Here is a 24048-nt window from a genome sequence, read left to right as displayed (position 1 = left end):
TATAAGTAGGAGAATAACAAGTGGGGATAATCTCATGTGAGGCCTGTCCTGAATTCTGTATCATTTTTACTGATGAGCTTCTTGGGCAGCTGCCATGTCAGCAAGGATGCTCGTAAACAAATAATTATTCATACTAATAATCTTCCATATTCATGTGCAAATAAGAGCCATTCCTGGGTATCTAAGCAGCTTCAAGGTTGTATGTGGGAGGTTCCCCTAACTATTGCCTGACTTGAAACATTTCATGCCAAAAAAGAATTTCTAAGGGTCAAGGATGTGTGAGCTCTCTTTCATAGTTTTGCATAAAACAGACTTTCTTATTACTAATTTTAAAACCTAAAAGCACTTCATTCAAATGAATGCTTTCGCAAGCCTCACAGAGAGTAGATTTCTCATTTAACATGTTAAAAGAAAATCGGGATAAAACATGAAAAACGTCTTCTGTTTGAAAGGACTCAACTCAAACGAAAAAGGAAACCTTGGATAAAATCTCATAAGCTGATGTCTGCTTAAAGAATCCTCAAACAAACTTCAGTTAGAGTTCGAGAAGCATTACAAACGTTTGCTTTGTGATACCACTGGATTTCCCTGAATGGGACAAATAAACCACCTGCGTAATTAAGGATTTAGTCCCTGCGTAATTACGCACAAATCAAATGGCCACTTAATAGAACGCTGGCGCAAACAATAAGTTCCATCCTGCTACAGCCAACTTTCCAGACTCTGGTAAACCTTGCCTTTAGGTGGGATTTGTGCTCTAGGATCCTTCCCACATGCAACAGTGAAACCTTTACATACTGTATGACACCTCTATTATGGATGTTGTGCCATAGGTCCTATCATGTATGCGACTATAAATAGACTAGCCCAGTCTGTGAGAGGAGTCATGTTCTCCGTGTGGATGAAACGGCAGAAGGCAGTAGGCATCGAGCGGTGAACTGAGAGGGCTGGACACTAATTTGGCCAGCAGGTTGGAAAGAAAAAATTGGCAACAACGTATGTAACTATTAAAATAAGGTGGATTAGGTTTTCCTTCCAGCAACATCCTTTCAAATGTACATGCAGCTCCTTAGCAAGGAAATCTCCCCACATTTTTAAAACAACCATAAGATCCTAATGAGTCTAACTGTGACAGCAAACAGATTCAGGTAGGTGGAGGGACTTGGCACATACTTTGTGACTGTTACACATTAGCCACACCAAATACACACACACACAAACACACACACACGCACACGAAATATAAGATAGCTCACTAAACTATAAAGCACAGAATCATTAAAACGATGAACAAGTACAATGATTGTCAAAGCTGACTGCATAAATGAGCAAATTATTGGTTTACATAGCACGTACCATTGTGGTGTGAGGATATGTGCCAACACTCTCAAAGACCCATTTTCCACTCTGAAAAGTTCGGCTTCCAAAAAAAAAAAAAAAAAAGTGAGTGGGAGAGAGAAAACTGCTCGGTTTCTTGCTCAGCTGGGCCTTATACCGGAAGCAAAAGAGCCCTAATGCACGGCCTGCTGCCCGGTAAACATTTTTTGGGATAAAGTGAAGTCAGCTCTTCTCAGTCCAGGCAAACGGGACGCAGAGTCGTACAATCCAAGCGGTCTGCCTCCCGACTTCTTCATGCAAGGTGTTTATGTGCGGCTTTCAACTCGTGATAGTTCCACGAAACTCGAAGCTGCGCGCGCCTGGCTGCACTCTCAGTCCCGGTGCCGTCACGTCCCCGCACCGAGTCCCCGAGCTACGTGCCACCGAGACGCTGCACCGTCAGAGCCCGAGTGTCGGAGCAGAAGCCTGGCCGCGCACCGACAGTAAGTAGCCTGCCCTGCGCTCTCAGCTCACGCGCTCACCAAATCAGCTGTTGCTCCTCCAGACTGGACGCCGCGCGCTCTCTCCCCTTGCATGCTCAGGCGTCGCCGATCACGTAAAAGTGCAGTCCGCTTCTCGGTTCTTCTCCACCTGTCCTCCACCCCCTTCTCAGTGTCGGCACAAAGTTGCTGGGAGGACCGCGTCTGAAACAAAACTCAGCATGTGGCAGCGCGAGTGTCGCAACATCCGCGAGCGGGACCTCAGCGGACGGTCTGTGATCTGAAACCCAAAAACAAAGAGGTGAAACGTGCGTCTGTCTCCCCGTGTGCGCGACTGTGTGTGAGTGTGTGAGTGTGTGACATCGAGCAGCTATAATTAAGTAAACAAAATGCGAGAAGTGAGCGCACAGCGTGGCCGCCTGCACGCACCACTGAGGACGAAACGGTGTCCTGCGGCCGCGGCCGAAGAAGCGGAGCGGAGGGCTGGTGAATTATTAATAACCAGAGCGGTTCACAGTCTGTCGTGTTCAGTGAGTAACCAGGGCGGCAGCTGGGGGTTTAGAGGAATTAAATACGGGCTCAGAGTAAACCGTGGACGCAGGGGATTAGTAGCTCTCACCGGCAACAGTGTAGGGGCAGCTCGGGGCCGATAGAGAGGGCGGGAGGGAGCGGAGGTTCTAGGGAGCAGTGGGGGAGACGGCGGAGGTGGTAGGGTAGGACATTTTTTTTGAGTGCAAATTTAATAGTCAGCCTAAATGGATGGGTGGTATGTACGTGAACACGTGTCACTTAAAATTTAAATATGAGCTCCAGCTGCTGAACAAAAACCTACAATCTAAACAAAAATCTCCATCTATAGCTGATATTTTTATGTAGTACATTTTCATTAATCGAAATTACCCCACGCCCCCACGTAAAAGACTCCCATTTGTTGACACTTGACTAACCATAGAAGAGTTTCTCTGAGGATAAAAAAAATAAAGTGATAATAAACTGAAGTGGGCTATAACCCTCTGCTGCCCGCATATGTTTCCATTTTAATGGCGAAACAATTCAAATAAAAATAAAGGCAAGTTTACAAAAAAGTCTCTATTTAAAATGTTTAACCGGATTTAAGACATTTTAACACCTTAGTTTTTGCCAGATTTTACGCACAGCCAGCACCGCAGGCTGACCGACTGCAAGCCCCAATAGTGCAAAGCTATAAACCAAATCCTTAAAAAACAGAAGAAAAAAGAGAATAAACTCCTCCTCTCTCTCCTCTGTGTCTTGATCCGTTCAAATTACTGATGTGTTTATTTCGCCATGAATGCAGCGAACAGTTTGAGCACAAGTTTGAAACAGTGAGGTTAGAGAGAGAGCGCAGGTGCATGACTTCTGGCTGGAGCCTTCACCACTTCCCCCCAAGTTTTTATTCCCCACAAATATCCAAATCAGCCCAGGAAATTCAGATGGAATTTCAGCAGACATCTTTTTTTAAAACACGACAATAGATGTCTTTTTAATGAATAAATTACCAAGAGCGAGTTTTAACCTTTTATGGGTAAAACGCAGTATTTTACGGAAGTGCGCAACTGCAGACGTCACGCATCGAAATGATGAGCAGAGACAAAAAGGATTCCTCCTGATGCCAGTTTACACCGTGTTGGTTCAACTTCAGCACTTCACACACAGTTAAAGAAAAAGCTGCCGGGCTCAGAGTGGCTGTGGTTCGTTGCGTGGAGATTTCAGTGACAGAGAAGTCCCTTCGTGTCTGAGTTCACACTAAATGTAAAGCTGCATTCATTCTTTTCCCATAAAAAATTTGATTTTTTATGGGAAAAACCAAAACTCTGGGTTATGAAAAATGATAAGGCTGCTTTTTTAAAATAAAATAACGTCTCCCTAAATCTACACTGAAACTAAAGACACACACACACACACACACACACACACACACACACACACACACACACACACACACACACACACACACACACACACACACACACATTCTCTATTTCTTTTTCTTTAAGTTTTCATTTCTGGATGACAGTTAGGGTCATTTCTGAATCCTAATTGTGCACAAATTCACTGTCACTTGATGCAAAATCAGACATGTACGGACTGTCTCAGTGTCTCTAATCACCACAATCTGGGATTCAGTTTTAGAGAAAAAGCATTAAATAACTGTGGGTTCTGTGATCTGTTTCAAAAGAAACAAAATGAAGTGACATTATTTAAAATTCTAAAGGAAAAATTACAACCTGAATACACAAAAGAAACATTTACACAGCAAATAACCAGTTTAGGCCTCGAGTTTCTTTTATTTCATTTGTTTTAAAAAAAAAGCTGATATACATATAATTAGACCATCTAAAAATATATTCAATGTTTGACCAGAATTATTTTATGGACAATATGATCTGAAATATGTAATTTAAAAAAGATCCACAAAAGCATAAATAATGTGTAAAAATATGAATCTGTTCATTTAAATTGCAAGTAACACATTCAAAGCATGAAATGATGTCAAATCGCCTGATTTATTATCAATTTACATTTTTAATTTGAATGATTAATTATTTAGTTTTTTTCTTTTAAACTGTGTGTGTGTGTGTGTGTGTGTGTGTGTGTGTGTGTGTGTGTGTGTGTGTGTGTGTGTGTGTGTGTGTGTGGCCTTCCAGTGAGCGGCCTGCTAGAGAAATCAAGTCTTCATCATGGGAGACAAATACATGAACTTAAGGCCTCCGTGGGAGTGGAATCATTTCAGTGTAATCAGTTCCAAGCTGCTTTGTCTTTTACTTATTTTTTCTTTGCTCTGTCGACGTTATACAAAACGTTTCTTTAAAATTTAGTCAAACTGCAGCTTTTTATGATACCAATGCACAAACTGGCACCCGAGAAAAATACAGAAAGAAAGAAAAAAGGCACGAGTCTCGTGTTTGTAAAGGGACGAGTCTGAAACATAGAACAGAATGGCTTCAAGCGTCACCTGATCAAAAATCAAAACTCCAAACAAACAAAGAAGCAAAAAAGAAAAGATATAAAGTCACGCCACTCTGATGTGACACTCGTTTCATTCATTCACGCTCCTCTTGACTTCTTACTTGACCTTGAAATATTGGATTTCGAGCAATGAACTTCACTTGAACTTATACTTGAACTACATTTATATATATATATATATATATATATATATATATATATATATATATATATATATATATATATGTGTGTGTGTGTGTGTGTGTGTGTGTGTGTGTGTGTGTGTGTGTGTGTGTGTGTGTTTAATCCATCATTTCAGAGGTGTTGGATGCTGGGCCGGCTGGGAGCTTTATAAAAAAATGAGAACAAAACATTTTCGAAATGTAAACCAAACTCTGGGTTATTTACAAAAAGGCTAAAGGCAAAAATGTGCACCCGATTGCTTTGTTTTTGTAGCTACAAACACACCAGCGATGGTTAGTTGAGATGGCACTATTTAGTGCAGCAAAGCTCGGATATAAGCGAGGCCACAGCACAAAAACCTGTAGATGCGCATTTTTGCACGCATCTGTGCTTTGTGGGAAAAAGCTCACCTCTCATTTAAAAAGTAAGAAATTCCTGTCTTTATCTATACATTGCCATATAGTGTCTCCACATCTGACCCGAATGCCCCCCTCATCATTCTGCACCGGTCCAAACCGGCAGCTTGCGCTAATTTGCTGGGGGGGGGGGAAGCCCTTTCTTTGGTCTCTCTCCTCTCCCGGTCCTATATACCGTCTCTCCCAGGAGGTTTACACAAACTGTGAGACAAAAGTTCCACTAGGCAACGGCCTGTCGAGGAATGCTGACCTTGGCACGGCCAGTGGAATCGGCTCGGCCGTTCTTTCGTTTCTTATGGTTTGAATTAAGGCGCATTTGACCTGCGCCAACTTCCAAGAGTTGCCACGGAGGCGAACGGGAGCCGTGCTATAGGTTACTGCTGTTGCTGCCTGCGCTGAATGAAATGATAAAAAAAGAGAGGGAGAGAAAGGGGGCTGCAGACCAACGATGAAACGCGAGAGGACAGAAAATACTGACCAACTAACAATCGCTTTAGCAGGAATGTAGGAGCAGGCCGTTAAAAACAAACAGAAAGATGTTAGAACGGACAAACAACAGCGATGAAATCAAGTAAAAGATATACAGTAAAGCAATCTGATGAGCAGGAATGGATCTGAATCTTTCACACGAGTGAAAGTGGCGTCATCAGAAAGAAAAGGGAAATTCTGAAGGAACAGCTGGAAAAATAATGACCCCTATTCACACTGTTAGGCTTACTACATTATTAATATCAGTGCATTAAAGTGCGTTTTAGAGACATTTTACTGATGAGTAATGTAGTCTGAAGCACTTATTATCAATATCTTTAAAAAGGTGGTCAACCCCCCCCAGACCAAACCGAAAACACAAATGACAACCAAACGTGGACGATTAAAATGTACAACCCCTTTAAATGTTTCAAATGTAAAATAAAAGCACCACAACACCACCTTTGATTATTCCACAGCTCTTAAATGTTCTGGAACAGCAAAAGGAGAGCAGTGACAGCTTTGCACCGAGGAACATCCTAAGTTAGATCAGGTACACTCCCTGTTGGGCATCACAAAACATTACAATCCTGCTTTTCACAGGGTCACTCCCTGTGAAAAGCAGGATTGTAATGTTTTAGGCATTAAATTACTTCATGCCTAAACGCTTGAGTAAAGAGATTATAGTGGGGAAAAGGGACAGAGAGTGTCACCTGCGTGTTTAAGCAGAGAAAATGAACAAATACTGCAGAGATAGACAGAAAAACACTGATTGAAATAAATCACGTACTGTTTTAAAAGAATTTTAATTTAGTTTTTCGTATGTTTTTCATGTCAAAGTAAAGTATTTCTATATCTACTGATTTACCGCTGATTAATCTGTAAATCCCTGAGGACCTTTGATATACAGGTTAAGGTTTAATTAGCTGAGTTTAGAAATTTGCCTAATTACCACAAGACCCTTGAGGAAGTGTGTTATTGGCCCTTTGTACATAAAAGCAGAAAAGCAGCGTTAAGCAGGATTAGACTAAAGTCACCTTACTTTAAATATATAAAAGGATTTGCTGATTGGAGAAGAAAGTCTGTTTTTAATTGTTTGGGTTATTTATAGTAAATCTTACAGGTAGTAGAAACACTCACTACACTTTAAAGGGACACCACATTTATGGAGACGTCTGTGCTCTGAACCGGCATCAGTCTGATCGGTTTTCTCCCATGCAACCAAATTATGAGGTAGTGTGATTGCTGAGCACACACACAGCGCACACGTGCAGATGTTCGTCCACCTGCAGGCTGAGCGCTGAAATGAACAACACCTGAAGAAAGATGACTGGTGGAGCCTCAGGCCCTGCGAACCACTGATTGGCTCAGCTGAGGATCTGGCTAACTGATGCTGAGCGGCGTCTGTGTATGCGTGTGTGTCTTTGTGTGTGTGTGTGTGTGTGTGTGTGTGTTTATGTGTATCTCTCGGGGTATCCCACCCTCCCCTGCCTTATCAGGCAGCTCCACGGCACCGCTAGAGGAGTGCTGCTCTCAGGAGGGCAGGGCTACCAGCACACCGCTTATCTTCTACCAGCAAGGAGGGTTTATAGGTCTGATTAACTCACTGTTTGCATGTGTTGTGTGTATGAGAAAAGAAGAGAGAGGGAGCTGCGGTGTATAATTGTGTATTGTGGACTAATTGTGTGTGCGGCGGCTGTGTAAGTGGATGCCAGTGTGAGGAAGGTGTACACTCAAGAGCTGTGAAGCACTCGGTGAGCCACCCAGCGAGCACACATCCAAACCTCTTGTTCCCTCAGTGAGTCGTAGCTCTCCAGAGGCTCACCCAGGAAGTAACACAATGGCTCTGTCGGGGTTGAGTGTTGTGTGTAGGCGACAACATACAGCACCCGACAAAAGCCCGTCTCGCTTCAATGGATTATGAGGCTAGAAACCCAAAAAACAACAAAGACCAAAACAAAACTGTCTTGTTGGTCAAATTTATATCAAATAGCAACCATCTCGATGATCCTAGCGCACATTCTAGCAGTGGTATGATTTGCTCTGGTTTAGGTCCAGTCGATACCGCCAGAGAGAGTGGATGTCTGAGGGGGGAGGAGGTGGCAAAGGGAAGAGTGTGCCCCCTTCCCAAACCTCACACAGGAGAAAGCATGGCTGCTATAATCTCTTTTCCTGGCTCTCAATGAAAGAGAAAGGAAGCGGCACTGGAGCCTGGGTCCGCTTAGATCCGCTGCCCCTCACCCCAACACTATCTCTTATCTGCTATCTCATTTTTTTCCCACTGTCTATCTGCCCTTCTTTTGCTCCTGCTCTGCATTCTTTGATTCTCATTCAGAATCCATGCGTAGCCACGCTTCACTGTTCAACCAGCTTGCTTTGCTTGCTGGGACTGTGATCATATCCCACACCTTTCAGCTGCTGCTTGTCAGATCTCCGGTACAATGTGTGCCTGTGCTCGTCTTTGTGTTCCTCTCTTTTAACCCTGCTGCTGCAGGAGTACTTCTGGGATGATCCCAGTGTGGGTTTGTCAGCGGCTCCAGAGTGAAATCTGTAAAAAATATTCATGGCTCCCAGAAGATAAATTCTTTAGTGATTCTAAAATTCATTTTTACTTGCAAGTTGACATTTTGGGTGTTTTCCGAAATATTTTGACTGCACTGAAAGAACTGGTATAAAATTATGGCACATGCTTCCATCCAAGCCTATCCAAGATGACTCCAGCTGACACTCGGTGAGAGGCAGAGGTGGGTAGATTCCATCAAAGAGCTGACATAGAGAGACAGGCAACCAGTCACCTGGACAATTTTCAATCAACTAATTATTGGAAATTCCCCTATTTTAAATTTAGCACCACAGCCAGCCCAAACCAGGAGAAATATCAGCCCAGGATGAACTTTTTTTCCTTACCATTGACTGGGACACTGGAATTTGCCTCATATCTCATTTGTAAGTTTGATTTTCACTCTGTCTTTATTCAGGTTTAGGCACCAAATCGTCTTAGTTTTAGAACAACTAGCTATTCTGAAAAAGACTGAACTGCAGTGTTTTCTTGGATATGAGGGTGCAGAGTTCCATCTATGTAAAGAATAAGGCGTAGCTTCAAGGCTATGCCTTCTGCTGGTGTGGGGGAAATTTCTCTGTTTGGGCAAAGAAACTAGATTGTATAGAAGTTTATGGGAAAATGTCCTTTGAACTGACTTCATCCAGTCACTCGACTTCACTAAACATCTTCCAAATGAGTTTATGGACTCGTGTAGTGACCCTGAATAGAGTGAAAAACAAAGTATATAGTTTAGGGAGGGTCCGCCTTGTGATTGAAAACTTGCTACCCTGAACCTCAGTTTCTCCGTCACATCCATCCTTGATTGTCAGGTCTGATTACTGTCTTGGTGTTACACCAAAATTCTCACCTCGAGGCTTCACAACATGTGTCCATCGTTTATAATGGAATCTATATATTTATATGAACATTTATTTTCGCTCCCATTTAACACAGGTTGTGTCAAAAGAATCATCTGATTTTAATATGCTAGAGTTCCCCTGGATGCACGGCACATGTCCATATGATAGTCAAACTGTCTGAAATTCACATATTTTCCCATCACCTATCCTTCCTCCCTGTTTCCTCCTTCCTTTCTCCCTCAATCCTTACTCACCCTGAAGATTTTTTTTAAGGCTGGAGTCTTCTCTATGGTGCCACTTTCGTGTTTGGTAGTACATCCAAAAGGACATGAATATTCATGGATAATCCATTCTGCACCCTCCACCCCAGAACCACCACCACCGCCCCCCACCCCCACTCGGCCCTGCAGTTGAAGGCAACACTTGGTAGTGGCACATGGTGAGACAGCTGTTGCGAACCAAGCCTGGCATCTGTGCAGCGGGAGAGTACGAGGAAGCGAGAGACCGAGGGGAGCGCGCGCATGCAAAAGACACGGTTAGAATCAGATAACGAAGGCAGAGATAAAGAGAGGGAGGAGGCTTTTATATAGAGTATGGTATGGAACGGGCAGTGGTTGGAGGCATCTGGGTAAAGGAGAGCCAGACAGACAGAAGGAGCAGGGCGGTGACAGGGTCATCTGGGTGAAAAGGAAGGGGACAAGCCAGACGGATAGAAATGGGCACTGATGGGAGGCACTGTCTGGGGACAGAGCGAGAGAGACAGACAGACTGAAAGAAGATGGAGAGAAAACGGGATAGAAAGTAAGGCAGAAGGGGAAATCTGAACACAGGAGGCAAAGCATAGAAGGAGACAGCACTGGAAGCACAAGGATGACACGAGGATGACTCAAAGAAAAAAAAATAATCGTAAAAAGATTGAGGTCATCTAAATCCTGTAACAGGAATTCCTGATAACAAATACAGTTGATGCATGCCAAATGTTATTAGTTGTGAAGTATTAGGTTGTTTTATTACTTTTTAAAGGCTTTTCCCTCCTAAATCATGGTGTAAACAAAGTCCTGCTTCTGCAGCACCAAACTTGGCTTTTTATTTGTATTGAACTGAGTGCCAGTTTACCATCATTTATACTGCAGAGCAGTCCACTGGAGCAGTAAGAGTGAGTAGAGTCCCTCTCTGACACAATGAGACCACGGACCGCAGAAGAAGTTTCCCCTTTAACTCGTGTTTTCCGTTGTGGAAGTGTGTGTTTTAACCAAAACCACCCCCTACCCTCCCCCTACCTAAACCTAACCACATAATTTTATGCCTAAACCTAACCAAACCTAACCACGTCCTTTTTTTCTCCCTTTTTCATGGTTTTTGACTCTGCAGGAAGAATATAGTCAAACACAAAAGTAAAGAAAGGAATAAAAGTTGTTCCAGAATCAGACTCTGCGTGACTGTAACGGGGAAATAAGAAAACACAATATGAATTTCTACACACAGACCAAATTATATAAGTGTCTCTGTTTTCTGTAGTGGACCTGACAAGTAACCAAAGACTGTATGTAAAAGATGGAACTAGCTATTGTTGCACGAGCCGCTGCATATTTTAGCCATCATGCTCTTAGTGTTTTGAACCTTGAAGTTAACCTTTTGTCACAAATCACATCTGTCACTCGTCTCCACCCGCTTCACCCTCCCTGTACTCTTTTGTTCCCCTCTCTGGTGAACTGCTTTAGATGGTCGAAGTCAGGTATCTAAACTAAACTAACTTCAAAATTGATACTCTTAATTTTACAGCTTGATAAAGTTGTTTTACCTCGGACTGCATCTCAAAAATAAAACCAGCAATTCAATCAGGAGCAAATTTACAAAAAAAGGCATGAAATAAGATTCATGCAGTAAATTATCTAAAATAGTAAATACACCTCCCCCACCACACACAAACCTGTGTAGTGAACCCATGCTGTGTGTACCACAAAGCTGAGTTGCTGTATGTCTGTATGCTAAATGCTCCTTTGCCAGCCATGCCCAGCCTGTGCCCCTCTCTCTGCCCCCTGTAACCCCTCCACCCCTCCTCCCTGCTATCCACCTCCTGCATCCCTGCATGGGGCCCCAATGCTGGCTGCCATCCCTCCCTGTCTCCCCCCCAACACCACCGCCACCACCCCCACTCCCACCCAGGCAGAGGGCCTAGCTCTGCCCTACATAGCAGTGAGCGCAGCAGGCTGGCGCTTAGAGGAACCCTCGGGTTTACAAACTGTGTCAGGCCTCGAGACGGCTCTGTGATCAACACCAACCGCCACATGAGAGGAAATAATAAAGCTACTGCTACCAAGAGATTGGTGTGATTGATGTTGTCAATATGTGAAAGTCTGGAATAAATTAGCTCTGTGATATGATCCAAAATGGGGATGTTTGTGTCGTAAAAAAAGACAGCTGAAGGTCAAAAGTGCAGAAGATGGCAAGTGCTTTTTACAACCAATGATGATGACATTTCTTTACAGTTAACCGAGAGTTCAGTGAAATAAAAAGCTGCTTATAAAAGTGACAGAATCTGAACGCAAACGAGGGCAACAATGCTAACGCCAAACGCAGGGACCACTGGATAGAAAATAGCACTGCTCGCATGAAAAAAAGGAATGCTATTTGTGTTGCCTCAAAAGTGTATCATGGCCTTAATAAAATTCAGAATTATTTCCTCTGGTGGGAAAGAAACAGGTTTTAATTAAAAACTCCCATCCTTTGGGATAAGCCCCAGATATCTTTGATGGAGTCAATCACCCAAATGATCTTGTGATTAGAATATAAGAAGACGAACTAAGTGTGTTTAGTGGAAGTAGCACTGTGACTTTATAGCCTGAAGAACTTTGCCAAATGTACACACCATCATCACATCGTTCAGGTTCATGCAAATTTACATGTGTGCCTTTCAGATGAAAGCATCACAAAGTCAGCAGGGATGCTAAACTTGTCTTAACTGCTAAAAGTAGACCACTGCCTGGCTTTACACTCGCAGGATTTCCTGTTGGCCTTCAATGCACATATAACAAGTGACTGAGCACAGTCTCTTCAGAGGTGTAAAAGCATGCAGCGTGCACAGTATGTAGAGTAAAATGCCACATTCTGCAGCAGTGGGACATTTGATCCGAAACAGTGCAAACGAGAGCAGGAGAATGAAATGAAAAAAACAAAAACAGAAGAGAAGCAGACAGACTGATCGATACAGAATGAGGGAGAGACAGGGAGCATCCGTCCTACCATCCACCATGACCTGGCAGAGAAGTCATAGCACAGCTGCCACCTGAGCCCGGGGTCACTCTGCCTCTCCCACGCCATTCCACACTCTGCCACGCTGCGTCTCCCACGCCAGACTCCTCTTCCTGGGACTGATGATAAATATATAAATATGGAAAACACACTCAGTGAGGGGAAAAGCACGGATAGAGTCACCAATCAGGAGCTATCTGTTACCACGATGCTGCTTGCGGTGTGAGTGATAGAGAGAGTGTGTATGTGTGGGTATATACAGTATGTATGCTAGTGTGTGTGCGTGTGTGTTTGAAGGGAAGAAGGGACACAGAAATGCCACGGAGACCCTCTCCAAGCAACTGTGCCTCTCGCTTCATCGGTCCAACTGCTCCTGCTGCCATGTTCAGACTTACTGAGCCTCCAACTCTGCTACAAATACTGAGGTGCACATTCATATCTATGGCCTCACACATGAGGGGTATGATCATATTTCAGCAGTATTTGTATACACACACACACACACACACACACACACACACACACACACACACACACACACACACACACACACACACACACATATGGAGAGAGACAAGGAGTATTTATGACACACATCGTCAGTAAAAACAACAATTTCTATGTGCTGTGCTCTGTGCTGATACACATGTTCCAAGAGGCTGTGGGCCAAGCTCAGATGTCTGAGCCAGGTTACTGAGGGGCTTCTATTGGACACTCAACGTGGCAGGTCAAAACTGAAAGCAATGCTTTTTATGTAGAACCTTTTATTAGTTTTTAATGTTTTTTCCATATATCAGTGAAACCTGTATTAGAATTATTTTTTCTCAACAGTGCAATTTTTTTCTTTCTCTTCTTTTGGTTTGTTGTGGCATAAATCATGCAGAGTGCAACTCAAACTGCTGGGCAATAAAAACAGGAGAATACAAATAGAGTAGAATAAGAAAATTTAAAAATTCAATATACAATGTAAAAAGAGAAACAAAGAAGACAAAACTGTAAAATAATGATAAAACAAAGGACATTAAGTATCCTTCAAAGCAGGACTGGACTGGGACAAAAAATCAGCCCGGGCATTTTGACTAGAGAACGGCCCACCAGGTATTATAGGAAAAGCCATAAAGCCGTTGAATAATCCGTCGATTATGTCGCCTAATCGACATAATCGACTTTAATTTATTGCCAGGGTAAAACAAATGCACAGAAACCAATTATTTTTCTACAGTAATTAAATAGATTCAACATCTTTCTTCAACAGAATTGCAGACTGCACAGATGGCACCTCCTCAAAGGAAAAAGCACTATAGCTTACTACGGTATATATTAGACTTAATATTTACTATATACAATAATGAATTTTTAGATCACCACTTTGGTTGTAAGATTCAGATAATTATTTAATAAAAGCTAGACATTTTAAATGAGAATAAGAAAGAAAAGTATTTCTTTGTGCCCCCCTTTCCCCATTAATGCCCTACATGGACCCCTGGTAAAACTTTCCTATCCACCCCTGCACAGTTACCAGCTGTCAGCTACATAAAAAAGGATCCTGGTGTTATTTGTCTCTCAGAAACAGTTCATAACGTCCCTTCAACTCATTCATGTCACCTAAAAGGTAAACCTGTTCCTCCATCACCTGTTCAGCTCTGATGATTCAGTAAGGACATCTCCTGGTTTCATCTTCATGTTTCCCTCTCACCAGATAACCAAACCGACATCATGACCAGCAGCTTTTTTGCAGCTGTGGCTCCAGCAAACATCAGCTGATACTAGAAATTAATATTAAATAAATTCTAACAACAGCTGATCAAGCTTAAACGTGCTGCTGTTGTTTAGCGCGACATCCGCTGGTTTCGTCTTTCTGGCACAAAGTGGGCGATAAACAAACGAGATGGGACTTAGGACAGCAAAGCCGATCAGCTGATCATTGATCAGTTTCATGATTGAAGTAGCAACAGGAGATGGAGGGGAGAGACTGAGAGAAGAAGAGGCAGCTGTGCAGCGTAACGACAGAATAACTCCAGCTTTGTGTCTTTTTTAAGATTTTTGCTGAAGTTCGGGACAAATTGCGTTCCTTTATACCTAAATACAGAACTTTAAAGTTCGACCTCATCGGCTAATTGGTCCAGCCGAGAGTCGATCATGACCAATTAGCCAATCCACCGCCTTTTATTGTTTATACCGTTACAAAAAACCCAAACAAATGCCCGGTATGCCCGATGGCCAGTCCAGCTATGCTTCAAAGCAATAAGTAGGTGTGATAACAATGAACGGCATAAAAGCAACACAAAGACACGGCTGCTAGATGACTTTTGAGGTTTTGTTTGAAGCTGTCTTCTGAGTCAGATGCTCTAATCTCTTCTGGGAGGCTAATTCACAGGCCAGTGATGGAGAATGCAGCATCTCTGTCCCATCTGATCAACCTATCTGTCAGAAGCTAGTCCATTAAGAGACTGTTTAAAAAGCACAAAATGAAATATTACATTTTGAGCCTTTAAGAACTTTTTTAAATGTATTGCCTTCATTCAGATGACATGGTCAGGGGCAGAGGCAAGGGGTAGCTTTGAAGGACCATGACCTTGACTCGGGTACACTAAAAGCAGTGTCACTGAGCCGCTGCTGGTACAGCGTTGAGTAGCAGGGGAAAAACTGAAATGAAGCTAAGGCGAATGAATGAGATTTACTGAGGGAAAATAAACAAACCAGACTAAGCTGATTCTATCGTGCAGGCCTCTATTTATTTTTTTGCTGTTAATGATTTTTTAAAAATGTGGGATACGGGGGCATGAACTTTTCTGGCTTCTGAAGTGGTGGGTGCTTAAAAAAGCCGAAGAACCATCATAATAAAGTCTGGAAACCCGCTTGGCCACAAAACATAACCAATGTTGACGCCTATTGGAGAGCTACACTACAATAAAGAATTAGGGCCACAGAAAAAAAAGTATGTTAAAATCATGACTTTTTTGTTTTGTTTTGTTTTGTTTTGTTTTGTTTTGTCTTTCTTTTCTTGTTCTTTCTCTCAGAATTATGGATACTGAGATCAATGAAATGATTAGAAAAACTGTAGCTTGTAACTTACTAGGCAAGAAAAATGTAGACTTTACAAGGTAGAGAAGAAAATGTAGACTTTACAAGGTAGAGAAGAAAATGTAGACTTTACAAGGTCGGAAAGAAAATGTAGACTTTACAAGGTCGGAAAGAAAATGTAGACTTTACAAGGTAGAGAAGAAAATGTAGACTTTACAAGGTCGGAAAGAAAATGTAGACTTTACAAGGTCGGAAAGAAAATGTAGACTTTACAAGGTAGAGAAGAAAATGTAGACTTTACAAGGTCGGGAAGTAAAATGTAGACTTTACAAGGTAGAGAAGAAAATGTAGACTTTACAAGGTCGGGAAGAAAATGTAGACTTTACAAGGTAGAGAAGAAAATGTAGACTTTACAAGGTCGAGAAGAAAATGTAGACTTTACAGGGTAGAGAAGAAAATGTAGACTTTACAGGGTAGAGAAGAAAATGTAGACTTTACAAGGTCGAGAAGAAAATGTAGACTTTACAAGGTAGAGAAGAAAATGTAGACTTTACAGGGTAGAGAAGAAAATGTAGACTTTACAAGGTAGAGAAGAAAATGTAGACTTTACAAGGTCGAGAAGAAAATGTAGACTTTACAGGGTAGAGAAGAAAATGTAGACTTTACAGGGTAGAGAAGAAAATGTAGACTTTACAAGGTCGAGAAGAAAATGTAGACTTTACAGGGTAGAGAAGAAAATGTAGACTTTACAAGGTCGAGAAGAAAATGTAGACTTTACAGGGTAGAGAAGAAAATGTAGACTTTACAGGGTAGAGAAGAAAATGTAGACTTTACAGGGTAGAGAAGAAAATGTAGACTTTACAGGGTAGAGAAGAAAATGTAGACTTTACAAGGTAGAGAAGAAAATGTAGACTTTACAAGGTCGAGAAGAAAATGTAGACTTTACAGGGTAGAGAAGAAAATGTAGACTTTACAGGGTAGAGAAGAAAATGTAGACTTTACAAGGTCGAGAAGAAAATGTAGACTTTACAGGGTAGAGAAGAAAATGTAGACTTTACAGGGTAGAGAAGAAAATGTAGACTTTACAAGGTAGAGAAGAAAATGTAGACTTTACAAGGTCGAGAAGAAAATGTAGACTTTACAGGGTAGAGAAGAAAATGTAGACTTTACAGGGTAGAGAAGAAAATGTAGACTTTACAAGGTCGAGAAGAAAATGTAGACTTTACAGGGTAGAGAAGAAAATGTAGACTTTACAGGGTAGAGAAGAAAATGTAGACTTTACAAGGTAGAGAAGAAAATGTAGACTTTACAAGGTCGAGAAGAAAATGTAGACTTTACAGGGTAGAGAAGAAAATGTAGACTTTACAGGGTAGAGAAGAAAATGTAGACTTTACAAGGTAGAGAACAAAATGTAGACGTTATGAAACGGAAGAAAATGTAGACTTCATAAGGTGGTGCTGGTGTTGATGGGGGCCAGTACAAAACTTGTTTTGCATCAGTTCAGTTTTGAACAACTGGAACAGAGTACAAGTCATCTTTTAGTAGTGCCACCTGCACTGAAAATGGAACTGTTTACTCTCCGCCTGATACGAAAGCAAAACCCCCTCCACCAAATCAGCACCGTTCACATCACCAAACCCCAGTGTTTCTCTTCTCCTCGCAGTGTGCATGCAAAACCAAAGGGAAATCTGTTGCTGATGAACAGAACAAAAACAAACGAAAGTCAATTTCGTCTGTGGTATAAACAGTTAGTCATTTCACATGAGGATGGCATTATTGTGGATTTGATTTAGTCATGCCTGTTATAGAAAATAAAAAGCAACGTCTGAGAGTGAAGTGGGGTTTGGCCCCTTTTTGTTTGAGTTGAGTGCTCAATCCAATGGAACGGCGGATTTTATCTGATGCATTGGATCTATTTGATCAATGCGCCTGTCTCAGTGCGTCTGCTCACCAGCTCAGGATGCTGCTTGTGTTTATCTGTCTGTCTGTCACCACTGTCTCTCTCTACCTGTCTGCTGTAGACAGCACAGACCTGTATGTTTATGCATGGGTTCATTAACATGGCACTGACAGCGTGTGAAGGAGAAACGCCATCACTACCGCACGTGTTCCCAAATGATGGGAGTGCTGCTATTCTTTATGTTTTACATGTGTAGTGGGTGACTGCAGTGAGAGAATATTGGTGGTGTGTGTGTGTGTGTGTGTGTGTGGTGAAATTACAAGCAATTACAGGGCCAGTTATGGTGTGATAGCCTGCTTGACAGTTCGCGCTTGGCAAGAATCCCCATTTTAAGGGAATTTAAAAGCACTAGAAGCGGCTCTAATGTGACCTCCTCCTCCTCCTCCATCCATTGCTAGCTTCCAGTCATGATTCAGTCCCATTTTTAATCTCGCCAGGCCTCAGCGGGGCCTAAAAGCACAGGGGCTGGGCGCACTGCCTAGATGACCCCCGGTAATATTGAAATGGATGGAGAGAACCCCACTCACAGTCCAGGCCAGTGTGCGAGTGGTTCTTAATTTTTCCATCAGAGCCGCTTCACCTGATACATTTATGCCAGCAGAGGAGTCCTCCACCCTCTCCGGAGCCTTTTTGGTCCACTGCTCCCCCTCAGCCTCTCCAGAAAGGCCGGCGTTATGCAACTGCACCAGATCACCCCCACCTCCCTCCCGCCCTGCGCGCTGGGCCCTGCAGGTCAAGAGCTCACTCTGAGTAGCCACTGATCATTTCAAGCGAAGTGCTCCACTCAGAAAAGTTCTGCTTGAAAAAAACACTCACCTCTGTGCGCACTGGCTCCAGCTGAAGAGATTTGGTGCTTGTCATTAATGTTCTAATGAAGTTATGAAGCCTTCCAGAGTCACAGTCCGCTGTGAATTCGATCATTTTTCCACTCAAGGCTAAAAGTAAGCTTGAGAGACAGGATACTCTAAAATAAAACAAACTTTACCCTCTCCTCTGCGCTCTCTCTCTCACACAAACACAGAAGCACACACATTTACACACACTCCCATCGTAATTTGTCTGCCCACTGGTTTCACTTATTAAGTTTCAAAAGGTTTCTGGGCAACATGGTTTGAGAAAGGGGGGCAAAACGGAGAGAACCATGGCATTTTTTTGGCACACCGCTCTGCCCGTCTTGCCCAGAACGAGGAGGTTACCATGGCATCAGTGGGCACTCTCATAAAGCAGACCATTGTTGGTGTGTGTGCGTGTCTGTGTGTGTGTGCATGTGTGTGAGTGTGTCCGCCACATTGAGTTGCATGGCAACAACCTCTGGGCACCACCAGCCCCAGCAAGAAGCTCAAATCTTGCAGGGGGCAGTGCCAGCCTGCAACATGAACAGCAGCCTTCCTCTGTCCTTTCCGTCGGGTTCGTTCGGATTTCTTCTCTCTACCTGCTATTTATCTGTCTCACGTTTCCACACGAGGAACACACACACAGTCTCCCACAAAGCCTGTAAGTCTGTCAGCGCGCTGCAAAGTAAGTGAAAGATCCCATAATTGTTACTTAGATGATGATTTATCATCCCTAAACACAAAAGAAACATGTTGTCAGAGGTTAGCAAATCACCAGTGATCTGCAGCCTGTTTTTCTTCTGTGCAGTGGTGTGAGTGGACTTTTCATTAAAGCTAGGAAATTGCTCAGAAACATGCACAGCATGCTTAAAAATGGCGACCACAATCTAAAATAACCGGAGGGCGAGAAAAAATAAACAAGAAAGGTTTAATTTTCTTGTCTTTTTCTTAAAAACAAACAAACAAAATCAGATCCATTAGCTGATACACAGTATAATGCAGGTTTGTTTGCAATTGTTTTAGTTCCAAATAGCCCAAAACACTGAGTTACTATGTGTGAAAATCTGGACACAATTTGTGGTTCCCCTGAAAAAAAAAGAAGCGAGAGGAGAAAGGAAAGGAGCTATTTTCAGCTTATAAAAGTTTTGGTTGGGGTTGAAAGGTACGGGTGACAACAACCTCTGACAGGTGTGCACTCACTTAGCTCACTGCAACTTTTGTCTTGCAGTTGAAGGCGGAATGGGTGCAGAGTTGTGAGCTGCAGATTAAGTGCAGAATAAAGCCGAGAGAGTCTGAAGTGGGGTGTGGGTCCTCTGGCACCACCTACTGGTGACTTTGGAGAACTACATTAACACTAATGCCACTTTTGTCTTGTTTGGCTTTGCAGTCACCCAGGTCATGGTAATCTTTCGAGCCCTTGAGCTTAATGCCACTAATGTTTTTTTTTTAAATTTTCCAAAACAAATTCATACATGGCTCAAAATGATTCAGGGCAGAAATAAGTGTAACATGTGTGTTTATGTTAAGAATTATGAAGTCGCTCTGACCTCATGTGACTACTTAAGGCTGAATGGGGCGTGGAATGATGCATATTTAATCACAACTACTTCCAGCATTTATGTATTTATCACTAACTCTCACCAGATGCAAACAGCTACGTGTTCCTGCGTGATCACAGCATTAACAGACAAGTCTCAGGTGATGCTGACAATCCACAGTTTCTCTGTTTATATTTTGTTCTTCTTTTTTCCTGAGATACAATGTCATGTAACCGAAGGAGAAGTGTACAATCTAATGTGAATGATCGCGCTTTATCTCCCCAAATCTATTTCTTTGCACCTATGAGCTGATTTTTGGTTTCAGTGCATTATTTTTCTAATTTTATTTTCCATGCAACTGCGTAGCTCGCAAGTGTGGCATTAATAAAAAGGAATATTGTGCTGCGCAGCAACGCAGGGATCGGATCAGCAGTTTGACTGAACAAAGAAACATAAACAAAAAAAAAAAGGTTCCTATTGTGCTTCCAGGTAAGGGAACTGTATTTATTTTACTGGACCTCAGCAAAATTAGAGGCATTTAAACAACAAAGCTATTCGTCAACTGCTACATAATAACTCAACTGTATGCTTTTGACTTTTTTACTGTTAGTAGAATTGAGATTCTACTTCCATGTTCAAATTGCAATACTGCAGTGTACAAATACACAGGGAATCATGAAAATTATGAATTATTGCGATTAAACCAAAATCTATACAGTTGTTTTTTGGTAGAAACATTTACAGTAGTTATGTATTTATTTATTATATGTTGTATTATTATCTTAATCTGTGAAGTAACTATTATCTCAAAGTGAAAAAAATATAAACATATAGTAAGTATAGCAAATATATAGGTAAGTAGAGTAAGAGGCACGATACAAGTAATGTCTTTTGTGCTTCAGTGTTGGTGAAATGCTGAAATTATGAATAGACATTGCTTACCCCTGTGCAAATATGATTGTTCAGGAGACCCATCAACATTAAAATTAATTAAAAAATAGAGAAACATTTAATACGGAACTTGATGTGAAAGGGTGAACACATCACAGAAGCAAAACAAACAGAGTCAGAAGGTGTTTTACTCCTAAAGGCTCCATCTGGCAGGATCTTTTTCAGGCCTCCTGAAAACAGAGGCATAGAAAAGAATAAAAGCAAAAATTGCTCCTCGTAGTCCTTATTTTTCTTCTTTAAAAACATCCTTGCAGTTGAAGTGCCTTTTTGTGCAGATATGCTATAAATTAAGTATTACACAAATGCATTACTGGGAAACACGACTGCATTAAAGTCTGTGTGATGGGAACAGGCAGTTTGAAGGAACGTGCTTTAAAGTGCTGCAAGTTCATTTTTGCGCAGCACAACTACAAACTGAAGGGGGGAAGCAGACATGTTGAATTCGAAGTTATAGCGACTGCTTTGGCTCTGATGTAGCTGATTGGCTGCAAACAGGCTGAAAACACCAGAACGCTCTTGAGAAGGAGAGTGACCTAAGAGGGTTCAAACTAATCGCAATTTATATATGCAGCCACCTGGAACAGAGTTCTTCACTTGCCAAATACATGCCATATTTGGCCGGGGCAAGCTCGGCTGCTCTGAGTGCCTATGTGCATATATGTGCGTGTGTGTGTTGTCAGGTCTGTTACTGTGGTGCTCGTTTTGGTCCTGTGCTGTTGTGCAGCATGTGGCCCACAGATTAATGCTTTAAATGAGACTCTCTCCTGTTCTGAATGCGCCCTCTGTTTGTTTACAAGGCCCGAGTGAGACAGAGTGGAAAGATTTTGAGAGAGTTTTTGTATCTCCTCCTGTTCAGAGGGGAGGGGGGCATCCTATTATGAGTGAAAAGCTAAAGGGAGGGCACGGTCACAAAGGGTTAAAACCAGAGAGTCTTTTTTTTGGCATAATGTGCAGAATTGGCTTTTTTTTTGGTTTTAAAGACATGTGGAAAACGGCTCCAAACAGATTTTAGTGTAAGACAGGTGCCAGCTCTGCCATCTGCTTTCACTTTTACCTCCCTCTCTGTCTGCTCACAGCCGATCACCTCCTCTCTCTCTCTGCAATCCCAATTCATCTATCTCTCCTTTTCTCTCTCTCTTTTTTCCCCTTCTTTCCACCAATCGGATGAGTTTGACACCCTCCCAGTCATGCGCTGGCACACCTACAGTTACCTGGAAGAAATGAAAAATCGAGGAGAAATGGAATTGAATGGACGTTTGTTAACTTCACGTGGGATCTCTTTGAAAAATATCAAAAGCTTCGGTGCTGCATATGTACACTTAAGATTTATTGAGCATTCACAGTGGCTGGTTTATGTTTGGGGTGTCTGGGATAAATGCTCGCTGACTGTCTCTGTTATGTGACATATGTGTCACATATATATTGTGCATTTTGTGAAACCTGATGGAGGAGGTGTGGGTGTACCTGTGGATGGCTGGTGAAAAAGGTGCATTTGGCTTTATTTGGAATTCATTACGCCCCTGTGTTGTTGTTGAATGTAATAGTGCATTTTTAAATCTTTCTTATAATTATGTTGTATTGAGATATCAAGGGCGGGAGTTATCAGCAGGCTAAAGAGAATAAATTAAATGCTTATACCAGAGGTGTGGACTCGAGTCACATGACTTGGACTCGAGTCAGACTCGAGTCATTAATTTTATGACTTTAGACTTGACTTGAAAAAATGTTCTAAGACTTGTGACTTGACTTGGACTTTTACACCAATGACTTGGGACTTGAATTGGACTTGAACCGGTTTACTTGAAAAGACTTGATATTTTACCCCAAATATAAAATTTAACATGCATATTATATGGAGATTGAAAATGTGACGTCATTCACGGGTAGAACCGCAAAGGATTCTGGGAACTCGTGGCAAGCGGTACTAGCGCACGCAGGCTTTCAATTAAAATCAGTCACACAGCGATAAAAAGAAACACAAAAATGTCAAGAAGCTGTTGTATTATTAACTGCAATAGCCGGTCGCATGACAGCCACGGGAAGCCGACGGGTAAAGAGATCGGTTGTTATCGGATTACGTCGTTGAAGAGAAATTGTTCGAGCCATGTTTCCGAAGTAACAAAGACGCGACTGGATTGCAGCCATTCAAAGACCAAATATAACGTCCCAGAACACTCCAGCTCACAGGTTAGTCTGCTCCAAGCATTTACACAAAGGTCAGTCTGCTGTTGTAGTTAATGCGTCATTTTCATAACATAATTGGTGATATAGGTTACAAGCAAGTCTGGCGCTGAACAGAAATTGTCGCGCTATGCTCCTGTGTTTATTGTGCATAAATAGTGAATTGTCCTGACACAATATTGTGTTTCGCTTCTGTTATTATGGTACACTGACAAAAACATATACTTTTATTCACAGGATAAAACAGGTTTTTTGTATCACTAATTGTCCAGTACGATTACAGCATACAATATTGTTGTCACTGCTACATTTCTGTGATGCTACCAGAAATTATTTCCACTACTAATTAATTACCGTTGAGCTCAAAGGTCCTATTAATAAACGGTTAAGGAATGTGTATTTATGACGACGATTTGTGAGACTGGTAAACTTATGATACGTACGATGGTCTTTACTTTCTACACGGTGCATTTCAAGGTCCTGCACCCATCCGTCGGTAAACTGTACCTGGGCTCGTTGCAGTGACCTGAAGTTACTAAACTTCATGAGTGTATGCACTCACTCCAAGAACCGTATAATTATAAATATGCATATAAATATGCTACGATGAGATAGCTGACTTCATCTAACTAGCAAATGTTTTCCAGGCTACGTTGGTGATGCAGTTTTTTTTAATGTGTATGATATTTTTGTCATGCGATTTTAAAGCCGGTCCTACAACCGCATCCAAGAATAACATGCAGCTTATCTCAGAACTGTCGGTGAAAATTATTCTTGGAGCTAGGTTTAATTGAGCTGCATTTTAAAGAGGTGCAATTTCACAATTTGTGTATATTTTCTAAGTTCACTATTTCGTCATGTGTTGAGAAAAACACAGATTTTAAAATTACATGGTCTAATATTTACATTTAGCATAACTGCAACATTATTTTTTCGTTTGTTTTTTTTAAAGACTCCAAAGGACTTGAAATTCAAAGTTTCAGACTTGTGACTTGACTCGGACTTTTACACCAGTGACTTGAGACTCGACTCTGACTTGCCTGACATTACTTGAGA

At 41.9% G+C, this 24048-nt stretch overlaps 1 protein-coding gene across 4 annotated transcripts in view; it reads right to left on the bottom strand.

Annotated features, from left to right (window-relative positions):
• The window catches only part of nfixb (nuclear factor I/Xb), a 133031-nt gene extending 130638 nt beyond the window's left edge, over nt 1-2393 (bottom strand). For 2 of the 4 annotated variants that reach the window (XM_086288014.1, XM_086288008.1), the window contains exon 1: nt 1357-2377. In XM_086288014.1, coding sequence (XP_086144140.1) covers nt 1357-1359 — 3 coding nt within the window. In that variant the 5' untranslated portion in view covers nt 1360-2377. Of the gene's footprint in view, nt 1-1356 lie in introns of all 4 variants that reach the window. The other 2 variants (XM_086288004.1, XM_086288016.1) reach the window with 2 other exon arrangements.
• Between the last annotated feature and the right edge of the window lie 21655 nt (nt 2394-24048).

This window comes from Aulonocara sp. 'chitande type north' Nkhata Bay, linkage group LG4 (assembly GCF_057382095.1).
Source record: "Aulonocara sp. 'chitande type north' Nkhata Bay isolate Kocher_YH1m ecotype deep benthic linkage group LG4, A_spYH_male_GT1.1, whole genome shotgun sequence".
Classification (NCBI taxonomy): Eukaryota; Metazoa; Chordata; class Actinopteri; order Cichliformes; family Cichlidae; genus Aulonocara; species Aulonocara sp. 'chitande type north' Nkhata Bay.
This window is presented reverse-complemented; position numbering and strand designations above follow the sequence as displayed.